We start from the raw sequence: 16173 nt of genomic DNA, 5'->3' as shown, positions 1-16173 counted from the left end.
TGTTGCGTAGGGACCGTCTCTATATGTTGCCAACTTGTACTTCCCAAGAGCTTAGTACAGTGCTCTGCACACAGGAAGCGCTCAATAAATACGATTGATTGATTGTAAAGAGGTGTAGTTCACCTAAATAATTCAGGAACCAAAGTCCTATTTCTTGCTGAAGTCACTTAAACCTCCAAAGTAGCTGCGGATAAGGAAGCACGTCTTGAGAATTACTGGGGAACTAAAAGACTCAAGAGTATTCTGTAGGCTCATTGTGGACAGGGAATGAGCCTGCCAACTCCGTTATGATTCAGTCATTCAATCGTATTTATTGAGCGCTTACTGTGTGCAGAGCACTGTACTAAGCACTTGGGAAGTACAAGTTGGCAACATATAGAGACGGTCCCTACCAACAGTGGGCTCACAGTCTAGAAGGGGGAGACAGAGAACAAAACATATTAACAAAATAAAATAAATAGAATAGTACAGTGCTCTGCACATAGGAAGCACTCAATAAATATGACTGACTGGAATGGGTTCATCAATCGTATTTATTGAGCGCTTACTATGTGCAGAGCACTGTACTAAGTGCTTGGGAAGTACAAATTGGCAACATATAGAGACAGTCCCTACCCAACAGTGGGCTCACAGTCTAAATGGGTGTTCCTAAAATCCATTAAAGAAATGCCAAGGTGGCTGTATTCTTAAAGTGAAAGTTCTTCAATAAATGGGTCAGAAGAACTCCAGATAAACATGCAATGAAATGACCACATCCAACTGGTTGCCTCCAATGCAGACAGTCTATTTTAGCTCAATGAAGAATTATAAGCCTGCTCTTATATAATCTTATGAAGCCAAAAAAATACACTCATTAGCCAGAGTTACCATCTCCAATATTAAAAACAAAAGGAGAGCTGAAATGCGCTACTGGAATGAAAGTAGGTTTCACTGTGTGCTTAAAGCTATTGAGTCTAGCTCTGAAGGTGGGATAAATCACCGTTGGTGGCCTCGGAAAGGAACACAGCCTTCTTTTTCCTCCTCCTAGTTCTCTGCTGGTACTAAATCTGTGGCTGTTTTCGGTGCAAATGGAAGGACTCCCCGGGAGGGGAACCATCTGCTGCCTCCCACAGTGCTCTGCACACAGTAAGCGCTCAATAAATACGATTGAATGAATGAATGAATGAATGAATGCAGTACTGTGAGGGGCAGCCTGACAAGTGGAACTGCTTAGTTCTGCTGTGTTAGGACTTCGTTCTTAGTTCTACCTTGTCACCGCTGCCTATATCAGGCCATCAGAAACGGCTTAACCCATTATTTGGGAAGGAAAAAATCATGATGGATAGATTAGAACTAGATTAGAACTCTTAGAACTGCTGACAGTGGGACAAGCACTTAGTACAGTGCTCTGCACACAGTAAGCGCTCAATAAATACGACTGAATGAATGAACTGCTAACCAGAAGCAAAAACCTGGCCTTTTCCCCTAAACAATGCCATATGCTTTTAGACTGTGAGCCCACTGTTGGGTAGGGACTGCCTCTATATGTTGCCAACTTGTACTTCCCAAGCGCTTAGTACAGTGCTCTGCACACAGTAAGCGCTCAATAAATACGATTGATTGATCGATTGATGTGCTATTTCTAGAGCTCGACGCACACACAAGTCCCCTTCTGCCTCCTGAAATCCCTTCAAGGATTGGTCAGCCTGTTCTTTTCAACGGACGGACAGCCTCAGGCTCATGAAGTATTAAACGCACATTTCAAAGAAAGGCAATAAGCAGAGCCTCTTTAAGAGGCTCTTGATGCTCCTGTCAACCAAAATACTGAGCTGGAAGTAGCAAACGGGACCTACTGGGAAGGCCAAGGTTCCAGGAGTCAGGCATCCTGGGTTCGAATCCTGCCCCTGCCATTTGCCTGCTGTGTGAGTGGCCATGGAGAGTCACAACTTCCGTGCCAGTTTTCTCACCTGCAAAATGGAGATTCATTCATTCATTCATTCAATCGTATTTATTGAGCGCTTACTGTGCGCAGAGCACTGTACTAAGCGCTTGGGAAGTACAAGTTGGCAACATATTGAGACGGTCCCTACCCAACAGTGGGCTCACAGTCTAGAAGGGGGAGACAGAGAACAAAACATATTAACAAAATAAAATAAACTGTTTTCTCATTTTTAGAATATGAGCCCTCTGTGGGACAAGGGTGGTCCAACCTGATTATCTTGCTCCTACCCCAGTACTTGGTACAGTCCTTGACACAAAATAATCATTTAAATACCACAATTATTATTTATTATTCTCCATTTTACTGTAGACTGTAGAGGGGCAGAGAACATGTTTATCGATTCTGTTGCATTTTACTCTCCCAAGAGCTTAATCCAGTGCTCTACACCCAGAAAACCCTCAATAAATGCCACTGAGTCATTTCTCAGCAGAGATAGGTTTTTGGGTAGGGACCGTCTCTATATGTTGCCAACTTGTACTTCCCCAGCGCTTAGTACAGTGCTCTGCACACAGTAAGCGCTCAATAAATACGATTGAATGAATGAAAGAATAGGTATTGCGTTTTTAAGAGTTAAGGCATTGAAGAGCATACTACGTTCATTCATTCATTCAATCGTATTTATTGAGCGCTTACTGTGTGCAGAGCACTGTACTAAGCGCTTGGGAAGTACAAGTTGACAACATACAGAGACGGTCCCTACCCAACAGTGGGCTCACAGTCTAGAAGGGTACTCTAAGCGCAGATACAAGCTAATCAGGTTGGACACAGCCTGTGTCTGACATGGGGCAGCCAGCCAATTCATTCATTCATTCAATCGTATTTACTGAGCGCAAAGCACTGTACTAAGCGCTTGGGAAGTACAAGTTGGCAACATATAGAGACGGTCCCTACCCAACAGTGGGCTCACAGTCTAGAAGGGTACTCTAAGCACAGATACAAGCTAATCAGGGTGGACACAGTCTGTGTCTGACACGGGGCAGCCAGCCAATTCATTCATTCATTCAATCATATTTACTGGGCGCAAAGCACTGTACTAAGCGCTTGGGAAGTACAAGTTGGCAACATATAGAGACGGTCCCTACCCCAAAACGGGCTTTACAGATGAGGTAACAGGCACAGAAAAGTGAAGTGACTCGGGCCCAAGGCCACCAAGCAGACAAGTATCAGAGCCAGGATTATAATCCAGGTCCTTCTGACTCAATCAATCAATCAGTCGTATTTATTGAGAGCTTACTGTGTGCACAGCACTGGACTAAGCGCTTGGGAAGTACAAGTTGGCAACATATAGAGACAGTCCCTACCCAACAGTGGGCTCACAGTCTAACCCCAGGCATTTACTCGATCCGCTAGGCCATGCTGGTTAGCACGGTCCAATCAATCAATCAATCAATCAATCGTATTTATTGAGCGCTTACTGTGTGCAGAGCACTGTACTAAGCGCTTGGGAAGTACAAGTTGGCAACATATAGAGACAGTCCCTACCCAACAGTGGGCTCACAGTCTAACCCCAGGCATTTGCTCGATCCGCTAGGCCATGCTGGTTAGCATGGTCCAATCAATCAATCAATCAATCAATCAATCAATCGTATTTATTGAGCGCTTACTGTGTGCAGAGCACTGGACTAAGCGCTTGAGAAGTACAAGTTGGCAACATATAGAGACAGTCCCTACCCAACAGTGGGCTCACAGTCTAAACCCAGGCATTTGCTCGATCCGCTAGGCCATGCTGGTTAGCACGGTCCAATCAATCAATCAATCAATCAATCGTATTTATTGAGCGCTTACTGTGTACAGAGCACTGTACTAAGCGCTTGGGAAGAACAAGTTGGCAACATATAGAGACAGTCCCTACCCAACAGTGGGCTCACAGTCTAACCCCAGGCATTTGCTCGATCCGCTAGGCCATGCTGGTTAGCATGGTCCAGCTGGATTTTGGAATTCTTAGGAGGATGCCAACTTTTCACATGAGGGGAGAGGAAAAACCTGGGGGCTCCTCACACTTCTGGTGGAGCTTGGGGTCCAGGGGTAGGGGAGAAGTCTCTGTGTATGTACTGGACTCCAGGATTGACCTCTTCCCCTAGGCCAAGGGGCTTTCCTCTACCCCATCAGGTTAGAGATTGCCTTAGTGGAGATCACGGGGGTAGGGTTTCACTCTCCTGCAGCCCCATCTTGTTAATAACTCCACCTTGACTTCCCCAAAGTCTTCAGCTGATTGTGCTAAGGGCCAAAGAGTTGCCATTTGGTTCTCAAGTCTGGAAGTTACATTGTTCTTTTATAGCTCCTGGAGGAGTGATTCTATTTCTCCTTCATAACAAGCCCAACTCTAAGGGAGCGTGGTGGGGGTGAAGAAATCCTGCCTGAATTTTCCTTTAAATTATGAAACAGGTAACCAGCCAGCATACCCTGACTCACGGCTGTAATTTTAGGAGACAGACGCAAGAGGGAAATAAAAATGTTTTTAATAACAGGTTATGGCCACGGCTGTTAACTGTGCAAGAGACCCCATTTCTAAATGCCTCGTAAGTATATGAAACATAAGGTCATAATGCTCCAAACCTGAGTTCCTTCAAATCAATAGCCCTAGACCTTTGAACGTCTGAATCAAGCCCTTATTTTTAAATGCATATATGGGCCCTGAAGGTGAGAAGAAAGAGGGGACACCTGACCTAACTATGACTAAAGGGGTCTTCCTTTCAACCAACCAGAAGTCTTGACGCTCGGTTAAAATACTGCTTAAAATACTTTCCAGACAGCTATACTGTCCTATTCCTGAGCCAAGAACACATCATTAGTGAATACGATGGGAACTCATGACTGTAGGGCATTAAGAGAAGTCTGGAGAATGAACTAATAAATGGGCCCATGAATGACAAAATCCCTCCCCACTCACCGAAAAAAAAAAAAAGGTAACTTGGGACATAGCAGGCTTTCAACATAATGAACATTTTTCTGGTCACTTTACACACTCATATCAAGGTTTTACATGTCCAAAGGAAACTCAAAAATCCCAAAGATGAGCAGGACAGCTGCTGTCTATTGCTGACTGTACTGGCAAATCTTCAGGGACCCCAGTTGTCCCCAGAAGGAGATCTAGTAAGTATATATGCATATATCCTGTATATATGTATATATGTTTGTACATATTTATTACTCTATTTATTTATTTATTTATTTTACTTGTACATATCTATTCTATTTATTTTATTTTGTTAGTATGTTTCGTTTTGTTCTCTGTCTCCCCCTTTTAGACTGTAAGCCCACTGTTGGGTAGCGACTGTCTCTATATGTTGCCAATTTGTACTTCCCAAGCGCTTAGTACGGTGCTCTGCACACAGTGAGCGCTCAATAAATACGATTGATGATAGTAAGTGCACTCCAGCTCTCAGCTGCTCTGGCAAGAACAATCTCTTAGTTTGAAGGTTCTGTGGGGAAACGAGAGCAGATCCGGGCCTCGTGGTGGTTCATAATAATAATAATTATGGTATTTGCTAAGAGCTTACTACGCACCGGGCTGGGGTGGATACAGGCAAATTGGGTTGGGCACTGTCCCTGTCCCACGTGGGGCTCACAATCTCAGTCCCCATTTTACAGATGAGGTAACTGAGGCACAGACAAGCGAAGCGACTTGCCCAAGGTCGCACAGCAGACAAGTGGCGGAGCCGGGATTAGAACCCATGACATTCTCAGTACCGGGACTGGGCTCTATCCATTTCATAAACCGATAAACACACTGAAGGGGGCCCTGGGACCACTTTAGTTTTCTGGCCCTACCAAACTACACTGATGTGCTCACCAACAGCCTTTACTGTCACATACCCTACTGCCCCCCGATCAAAATCTGCAGACTCCTTTTCATTGATATATATGCTTTCCCTCTTCTTGTGCCTTTCAGGAATGTGACTGGGATTGCCAAATGATTAGCGAAATTCAAGATGCCTCCCCGGTTTTCTCGATGTTGAGATATTGAAGAGCGCTTTCATACTTCAGCAAGGGCTGGTGGGCAGAGCATGGATACGGGAAGCCTGAATTCTAGTCCCAATTCTATGTGGGAACTTGAGCAGGTCACATTACCTTTCTGAGCCTCAGTCCCTTCAACTTAGAATGGAAATACCAATCGTCTCGCCCTACCTCCCAGGGATGCTATAAGGAATGACAATAGCAATAATAAAAATAATAACAACAACATTTGTTAAGCTCTTCCTTTTGTCAAATGCAGTATTAAGAGCTGGAGTAGATACAATAATAATAATAATAATAATGGCATTTATTAAGCGCTTACTATGTACAAAGCACTGTTCTAAGATAATCAGGTTGGACACAGTCCCCCCGTCCCACACTGTGGCGGGGGTTGGGGGTAGAGGAGAGAGAAGGCTCACAGTCTAAAAGGGGGACGGGGCGATGGGTATTTAATCCTCAGTTTACAGATGAGGAAAATGAGACATATAGAAATACAGGGACTTGCCCAAGGTCACATAGCAGGCAAGCCTCAGAGATGAGATTGGAAACCAGGTGCTCTAATTCTCAGGCTGGTGCTCTTTCTATTAGCCATGCACTGGTAGTACGGCACTTTGGAAAAAGGAAAAATACTTTACAAAACCAAAAAATTTTAGAAGAAGGTTGGACAAAAGTCTGACAACAAATTGGCTCTCTTCCCCCCTTCAAAGCCCTACTGAAAGCTCACCTCTTCCAGGAGGCCTTCCCAGACTGAGCCCCCCTTTTCCTCTGCTCCTCTTCCCCTCCCCATCGCCCCTACTCCCTCCCTCTGCTTTACCCCCTTCCCCGCCCCAGAGCACTTGTGGATATTTGTACATATTTCTTATTCCATTTATTTTACTAATGACGAGTATATACCTACAATTCTATGTATCTATTTTGATGCTACTGATGCCTGTCTACTTGTTTTGTTGTCTGTCTTCCCCTTCTAGACTGCGAGCCCGTTGTTGGGTAGGGATTGTCTCTATCTGTTGCCGAATTGTACTTTCCAAGCATTTAGTACAGTGCTCTGCACACAGTAAGCACAACTGAATGAATGAACTGAATATTCCTTTAGTTATATTGGACATGAAGATCAAGGTGGCACCCCTTACTAGTCAAATAATATTCAGGAAAATTAATTCCTCTGGCCCACAACAATGGAACAAATGCAAAGAAGATGTCATGGTATTATCCACCACGAATCTCCACACTATACAGTATTAGACTAACTTTCAAATCTCAGCCTCTTCCCTTTTCAGCAGAGCTGCTGTGAGCCCCTAAAAAACGACGTTGACTACAGATGGCACTGAAGAATTCTGGGCCTCTCTCTGCTGACACTAATGTAATTTCCAAAGGCTATATAAATCCATCGCAAGGACGCGTGCAAGGCTCTTTGCCGCAGTTTGCAGAATTTACATAGTTGCTGAGGATGTCACCAGGTTGAGCCCTGACCCCCTTCACTGTTACCAAGTCATTGCTTTCCCCTCCCAGGCCCCTGAAAACACTGGCACCACCCCTAATCCCTGGAAATAGGCAGCGGGAGCCGAAGCCGAGGGAGCCTGGATGGGTAAAAATAAGAATACCGAACATAAAGGAATCTGGTGGCACATCAGTTCTGGACTGGTTGGGCCGGCTCAAAATTGGATTACGCTGTATGTCTGGGAACTCCAAGCCATACCACCCTCCTCTAAATACGAAGCTGGATGTTAGGTCCGTATGAAAGGAAGTCAAAATGCACCCAGAAGTTTCAGAAACACAATCCAAGACTGTTCCACCTGATCGCAGTGGCCCGCACCCACGCTTCAAAGGGGCATTTTCTACTGTCTCCCATGGAATTCCCCTGGGAGAAATGGCCATTCCTCTAACCTGTGGCTCACTGGAACAAAATATTTCTTGAACTTCATTAATGAAAAGTAATTCTGAATGACGATAAGATCCCTTCTGGTCAAAATGATACCAGCTTGATTTGACACTAAGGACTACTGTTCCCTCTCCTTCCTAGACTCTGAGCCCTAGGTGGGACATAGCCTATATCTTGTATCCATCCCAGTGCTTTAGCTGAATTGTCAAAATGCAAACGTCCACAAAAGGAACTACAAAATCATGAATGAAAGTCGCTGTTGACAAAAATTCTCTACAATTCCTTGACTAAAGAAAAAAAAAAAATATATATATATGTATTTCCCCTTTCTCCAGCAATTCCTCACATAAATCAAGTGGCTTACTTGAAATCTTTTGTGATCTTAAGGTAGTTTGCCTGGTACTTCAGCATTTCCACCACGGTGTCTGATGCCTCTCTTACGATTTCTGGGCATTCTCTTCTAAACGTCCTCAGGGATTTCTGAACTATTTCCAGATACTCTGTAAGAAACGGAAAAAAATAGGATATAACTTCTCTGATAACTGTACAAATCATCTGTAGCCTATACTGTTCAAATAAACTGCAGCCCATACATCAATCTGTGTCTGTTCAGGAGCAAGGCGACACACCAGTCAGCACTATCGGTGATGTACGACTGAAATAAATGATGGTCAGGAGTCAGAGAATGTAGTGGAAATTCACCCTGCAGGGAGATGGGCTCGAAAAACAGGTGCTAGAGCACTCAGGTCTTGACGGTCACCCTGAACATGTGGAAATCATTTCTCCAAAACACACACGTTGCTGCAAGAACGTTTCCAAAGTCCCTAATATTGTCCTATGGAAAAGGCTTAATTGAAACCTGTGCTATAGAGGAATTGACTGAACTGTCCTCAATGGATGGAGGCAGACTTTTATTGGAGAAAGCAAGGTGGGTCTGTGGCTGATAGGCAATGCCATGGGTGGGTGTACAGCACATTCATGATGGAGAGGAGGATCTAAGCTAAAATGCCTACATTGCTCACCAGGAACCAGCTTATGGCCTGGTTCTAATAACATGGACAGCAACAGTGGAATCAGCGGACCCAGTAGTAGTAATAATAACGGTATTTAAGTGCTTACTCTGGGCCAAATACTGTACTAAGCACTGGGGTACATATATGATCTTCAGATCAGACACAGTCCCTGTCCTTAAGGAAATACATATATATATATATTTTTTTTTTTTTTCTTTAGTAAAGGAATTATAGAGAATTTTTGTCAACAGCGACTTTCATTCATGATTTTGTAGTTCCTTTTGTGGACGTTTGCATTTTGACAATTCAGCTAAAGCACTGGGATGGATACACGATATAGGCTATATATGGGGCTTAAGGTATATAGGAGAGAGAGATGAGGTCCTGAATGGCTATTTTTCAGATGAGGAGGCAAGCACTGAGAAGTTGGGTGACTTGCCCAAGATCATACGGGAGGAAAATGACAGAGCCAGAATTAGAACCTTAACTGACCCCCAGGCCGGGTCTCTTTCCACTAAGCCACACTGCTTCTCAACACTAGCAAGGACAAGAGGGTAGTTTGGCAGGCAGGAAAATGTGCTTAATAGTTGGAGGAACAAGATCAATGTTCAGGGCTTTCATTGTTATGACGACCATTAATCTACCTAAACAATGCTAACATCACTGAACATTTATCGATCAAGGAAACAGCAACTGAAAAGTGTGAGATCTTCCCAGGGTACGCAGCAAATCAATGGCAGAGTAATGATTCTTCTTCAGTGTCTTTTGAACCCTGGTTAAGTAGCCAGTGAGACAAAAAAATCATACCCAAACATTCACAAAAGAGCAACAAACCATCTCCAGTTGATTTTCCTCACTCAAAAACTGGGAGTAAAGGCAGAAATGAGAATTGGAGGAGTCAATCAAAATGAAAGTTTCAGAAAATAATAAGCATTTTCCTCCAGTAGCCAGCAAAACCTAGTGGAAAGAGCATGGGCCCAGGCGCCAGAGGACCTGGGTTCTAATCCCAGCTCTGCCACTTGTCTGCTATCTGATCTTGGGCAAGTCACTTTACTTCTCTGGTCCTCAGATTCCTCATCTGTAAAATGGGGATTCATTCATTCATTCAATTGTATTTATTGAGCGCTCAATACCCGCTCTCCCTCCTACTTGGACTGTGAGCCCCAGGGCGGGCAAGACCTACATCTTGTATCTGCCCCGGCCTTCAGTACATAGCAAGTGTTTAACAAAAACCATTATAATTAGGAAGCCTCTCTCGAATGAGGTCAAGAGTTTGGAGGTTTGTTGTCCGTTTGTTAGTTTTTACTCTCCAAAGCGCATAGTGCTCTGCACACAGTAAGCGCTCAATAAATACAATTGAATGAATGAATACATTTACATGAAAACATTTACAGCATTCGATCCCAGTACGACAAAGGAGAATTTACGGTGTTCACAGTAAATCACTTCATCGTGCAGTCTACTCTAAAAGAGGCAATCCATGATTGAAAGGGAAGAAAGGCATGAAGTTTTGCAATAAGTGAGTTTTAAATCGACCAAGAAGAAGGTAGTCTTCCTCTCTCCCCACTTCTGAAGTACACATACAAGTTATGATTTATCAGTATATTAAGTCAATTCCTTAATCTTATACTTGACAGAGCAAGCTATTTTTCTTCAGGGTTGAGGTGACTTGAAAACCATAGGAAAAAAAAAAAAAAAACACTCAGTCTGAGTGTATTTATATTAAATTTGGGTCCCCCTCTGGACTGTAAACTCCTTGGGGGCAGGGAAAATCTCTACCAACTCTGTTGTACTCTCCCAAGCACTTAGTACAGTGATCTGGACACAGTAAGAGCTCAATAAATACCATTCATTGATTGATTGATTCTTGACCTAGTTATTTCTAGACCAGAGAAAACAAATTCATAGCCACCAGTTTCTCCCAGACCATCTCTGGAGATTCCCAGAAAACTCATTTAAAAAAACAACAACAAAAAAAAGAACAATGGTATTTTTTACTACTACTAACAATAATAATGGTATTTGTTAAGTGCTTACTATGTGCCAGGCACTGTACTAAGCACTGAGGTGGATACAAGCGAATTAGATTGGACACAATCCCTGTCCCTCATGGGGCTCACAGTCTTAATCCCCATTTTACAGATGAGGTAACTGAGGCACAGGGAAGTGAAGTGACTTGTCCAAGGCCACACATTAGACAATGACAACCCATTACCTTCTTATTCCCAGGTCCGTGCTCTATGCATTATGCCATGATCTTTCCCATGAAGCAGCTTACTGAGCACTTACTATGTGTAGAGCAGTCAGTCAGTCAATCGTATTTGCGCACTTACAATATAATCCTCTCCCCCACCCTACCTCTTTCCCCTCCCCACAGCGCTTGAATATATCTGTACAGCTTTATTACTCTATTTATTTTACTTGTACATATTTACTATTCTATTTATTTTGTTAACGGTGCGCATGTAGCTATAATTCTATTTATTCTGACGATTTTGACACCTGTCTACATGTTTTGTTTCGTTCTCTGTCTCCCCCTTCTAGACTGTGAGCCCGTTGCTGGGTAAGGACCGCCTCTATATGTTGCCGACTTGTACTTCCCAAGCGCTTAGTACAGTGCTCTGCACACAGTAAGCGCTCAGTGAATACGACTGAATGAATGAACAAGCACATTCCCAGCCCACAGCGCTTGGGAAAGTATGACAGAATTAGCAATCAATCGCATTTATTGAGCGCTAGTTCCCCGCCCATAACGCGCTTACGATCCCTACACGGAGCAATTCTGGGGGCACTGGCTGGATCCATGACTTCCAGAAAGTATTCGTAAGTATCAAGGGAGCCTCCCACCATACCACAAAGTACAGTGCAGTCTATTTCTCGTGTCCCTACGGCCTGCTTATTGAAGCTGCTGTTCCAAATCTCTGCGGGCATTTGCCTAACCGCCGAGTGAGTCTCAGATTTCCTGTCACCAGAAATCGCTAACTGTCGTGTACTCACCGGGAAAGTTCATCACAGCGTACATGGGTGCGCTGGTGGCTACTGCGACATCAACCAAATGAGGATATTTCAGTCGAAACCACGCCGCGAGAGATCCTGGATAAGAACCTCCAAAGGCAACCCACTTGTTATTGCCCAGTCCTAGCTTCTCTGCCATCACGGTTCGGAAGTGGGCGAGGTCGGCCAAAGCTTGCCGGCTGCTGAGGTAGTGGAGGTTGGAAGTGCTCAGATCCCTACGAACCAAATGTTAAACAGACCGTTACAGTTGACTGGAATCCCACTTAAGGCTCATCTGTCAGGTGAGAAGATTACTGTAGCACGCATTTTTAAACCAACTGTAGTGCATCAGATCAATCTTCACTGTGAATGTTTGGGTATGATTTTTTTGTCTCATTGGCTACTTAACCAGCGTTCAAAAGACACTGAAGAAGAATCATTACTCTGCCATTGATTTGCTGCGTACCCTGGGAAGATCTCATACTTTTCAGTTGCTGTTTCCTTGATCGATAAATGTTCAGTGATGTTGGCATTGTTTAGGTAGATTAATGGTCATCATAACAATGAAAGCCCTGAAGGGTTTCATTGATCTTATTCCTCCAACTATTAAGCACATTTTACTGCCTCCCAAACTACCCTCTTGTCCTTGCTAGTGTTGAGAAGCAGTGTGGCTTAGTGGAAAGAGACCCGGCCCGGGGGTCAGTTAAGGTTCTAATCCTGGCTCTGTCATTTTCCTCCCGTATGATCTTGGGCAAGTCTTCACTGGGCGCTCACTAAATGCAGAGCACTTGGGAGAGTACAATATGAGTTCGCTGTGGAAACAGATATTCCTTGTTCAACCTTCAATCTAAAATTTGAAGAGTGACGGTAGCTAGGCGAGCTCGGCGCTTTGTTCATTGGGAAAATGTGACGGTTTGTAAGTGAAGGAATAATTCGGTAATATCAAGAAAAGTCTGCCTCTTTGTGATTCTGTGTGCACTGAGACAAAAACCAAGTGGACGGTTTAGCCAGTTTCTTTAGCCCCACAGCATTTATGAACATATCCATGGTTTCATTTTATATTAATGTCTGTTCTTCCCCTCTAGACTGTAAGCTCACTTTGGGCAGGGAACTAGTCTACCAACTCTGTCATATTGTCCTCTCCCAAGAACATAGTACAGTGCTCTCCCCACAGTAAGTGCTCAGGAATAAGTTAATCCATTTATTTCACTTCAACTGGACAACAGTCATGTAACCACATGGCCAATGAAGAATCATAGTCTGACCTGGATGGAAGCTCTCCACATAATGCTTCCTAGGAATAGGCTGTTAACAATTCAATCACTCCTCAAGCTTTCATAAAGTCAAGAATAAGAGCATCTATGACAGAAACTTCCCACATCTCCCATATTTGCTTCAAAGGAAGAAATAGTGGTATTTATTAAGCACTTACTGTGTGTCAAGCACTTGAATGAGTGCTAGGGTAGATACTAAGATAACCAGACCAGACAGCTCCTACCTCGCAAGGATCTCACAGTTTAAGTGGAGGGGAGAAGAGGCATTTAATCCCTGTTTTACAAATGAGGAAACTGAAGCACAGAGAAATTCAGTTACTTGCTTAAAGTCACAGAGCAGGCAATAGGGCAACACCAGGGTTAAAATCGAGGTTCCCTAACAGGCCCAACCTCTTTCCAATAAGCCACTCTGGTTCTCATGAGAGCCTTCCAATATGCATACCATTTTTGAAAGTTCTTGATTCCTTCAATAGAAATACTAATCTGAAATGTATATAATTGCAGCAGATGAATTCACAATTCACTCAGAGATCTCATTTGGTTGCGGTAGCTTCACACAGAAAGGGAAGGACTTCAAAGCTGCAGGTTCACAGAAGTAACTAAAAAGCCACGCTGAGAAGCAGCGTGGTTCAGTGAAAAGAGCACGGGCTTGGGAGTCCGAGGTCATGGGTTTGAGTCCTGCCTCTGCCAATTGTCAGCTGTGTGACTTTGGGAAAGTCACTTAACTTCTCTGGGCCACGGTTACCTCATTTGGAAAATGGGGATTAAGACTGTGAGCCCCACGTGGGATAACCTGATCACCTTCTATCCTCCCCAGTGCTTAGAACAGTGCTTGGCACATAGCAAGCGCTTAACAAATGCCATCATTATTATCATATTAAAAAGAAAAATTAGTGGAGACTGACTTCCAAAGTGTTTAGGGAGAAACTATCCTCACTTTGAACCGAGTTAATCAAAACTTGTGAAGGGTTTTCTATTGAGACTGACTTCCAAAGTGTTTAGGGAGAAACTATCCTCACTTTGAACCGAGTTAATCAAAACTTGTGAAGGGTTTTCTATTCAAAAATATACATCACACACATTCATTATATTGGTAATTAGAAATACAGCTGCTATTTGAATGTACATAAATAAGAGATTCTTTTACATAGGTTTTCTGCAACCTTCATAAGAAGTTTTAAATTCAAATTTAACATACTTGGTTACCAAGACTCAAAGCAAACAAGCCAGGTTTTTTGAAAAAGTATCCCGTGAAATCAAAGGTGGGAATGAGAATGAGCAAAACAATCTTGAGACGAATACAGATCTTTTACCCTCTCCCTGCAATTTAAATTGGAGCCTTGACATCCTATGAGACTGTAGAAATCACTTGTTACAGCCGGTCATTACTGCCTCCGTGTGGTCAGCCACCTTGAGTTGAAAATTTCTTTAAACAAAAGTCCCCACAAAACACAAAACAAAATAAAAACTTACTTGGTGGGATGGCTTTTACCATAAAACCGGTGTTCCAGCAACAGGCACAGAGCTCCCAGTTTTTCAGCATACGTTAGCCAGGTACCATGTTGCATCCAGGCTGGATTGGCAGGGCCCTCTCCTCCAATCATCAAGAACACTGGGCCGCCGGTTTTATAGAATGTATCATTAATGAAATATTGCTGCGAAGAGAGAGGGCAAGAAATATTTACGGATTTTCCTTAGGGATTGTTTTTCGGTTTGATTTTAATCCCTGCCAATACCTTGTCAAAGGCTCTTTCCGTATATACCCTGCAAACTGAAGGACATATGAATTAGTACTTGCCCTTGGGGCTGACCACTGATTGTTTATCAGTCAATCAATCAATCAATCGTATTTATTGAGCACTTACTGTGTGCAGAGCACTGTACTAAGCGCTTGGGAAGTACAAGTTGGCAGTCAGACATCCTTCTAGAAACAGACATAGCACTGAGTTGAAATCATTGATTCGAACGCTTCTCCCAGAGAGTTCACCTTATCAAAGACCTTTACATACTCAAATGCTTCCGAGCCTCAAGACAAATCTAAAGTCAAATGTGACAGTTGAAAAGAAAGGGAAAGTAACCAGACTAAGCAATATAGTTATTAGCAACTAAACAGATTCTGCAATTTTCACTGTTTCCATCTACTATCCTATACTCAGACAAGAAACCTGCCTTCTAAATATATCTAAGGGTAAGATTTAAAATGTACTCCAAGACACGCAAAAAACACATTAAACACAAAGATGCTCCAGCATCCAGTTTCTTATGCCACAGGAAAAGTAACTCTAACATTAAAACTGATCTCTGTTAGAATCAGGTTCCAGTAGCTGTCAAAACCAACAAGGGTAGGAATGAGGTGCATCAGGTAAGAAATAAGTAGCTGATGTTACTCCAATTACACATTTCCGTGGCGTTCAATAATATGACTTCACAAATCTAGCCGAAGAATATTGAATTGTTTTCCATTCAAGGCTGAGGCACTGAGGGACACTGGATCGTACTCTGGACCTGTAAACTCATTGGAGTGAACGTGTCTGCCAACTTTGTTATATTGTTATCTATATTGTAAGTGCTTAGTACAGGGCTCTGCACATAGTAATCACTCAATAAATACGATGGATTGACTGATTCCGGGGTATGTAAGAGTCAGAGTAATTAATGATTCTTATTTCTTCTGAATGTTGGCCTAATAGCCAATGGAACAAAATTTTGCCTAATGCATACACCCACATACCAAATGATTTTCCTACCTCAAAGACAGAGAGTAAAGAGAGAAAAGAACATTGGAAGGGGAGTCAATCAAGAAACAAGTTTTGAAAAGAGATACATTTTCTCAATCGATAAATCGATTTTGTTGTCTGTCTCCCCTTTCTGGACTGTGAGCCCGCTGTTAGGTAGACATAGTCTCTATCTGTTGCCAAACTGTACTTTCCAAGCGCTTAGTACAGTGTTCTGCACACAGCAAGTGCTCAATAAATACGATTGAATGAATGAATGCATACTGCTGGATGTTTGGAAAGAGTTAAGACAGTAGGCAATTCCTGCCCTCAAGGATCTTATAATAATAATAATAATGGC

At 43.0% G+C, this 16173-nt stretch overlaps 1 protein-coding gene across 1 annotated transcript in view; it reads right to left on the bottom strand.

Annotated features, from left to right (window-relative positions):
* The window catches only part of PRSS16 (serine protease 16), a 52010-nt gene that overhangs the window by 27894 nt on the left and 7943 nt on the right, over window positions 1-16173 (bottom strand). Inside the window, exons 2-4 of the mRNA XM_038749648.1 lie at window positions 14572-14753; window positions 11828-12060; window positions 8182-8317 (exon numbers count right to left, since the gene is read on the bottom strand). Of these exons, the coding sequence (XP_038605576.1) occupies window positions 8182-8317; window positions 11828-12060; window positions 14572-14753 (551 nt within the window). The remainder of the gene's footprint in view (window positions 1-8181; window positions 8318-11827; window positions 12061-14571; window positions 14754-16173) is intronic.

This window comes from Tachyglossus aculeatus, chromosome 7 (assembly GCF_015852505.1).
Source record: "Tachyglossus aculeatus isolate mTacAcu1 chromosome 7, mTacAcu1.pri, whole genome shotgun sequence".
NCBI classification, from domain to species: Eukaryota; Metazoa; Chordata; class Mammalia; order Monotremata; family Tachyglossidae; genus Tachyglossus; species Tachyglossus aculeatus.
Note: the sequence above shows the minus strand (reverse complement) of the source record. Positions and strands in the feature narration are given on the sequence as shown.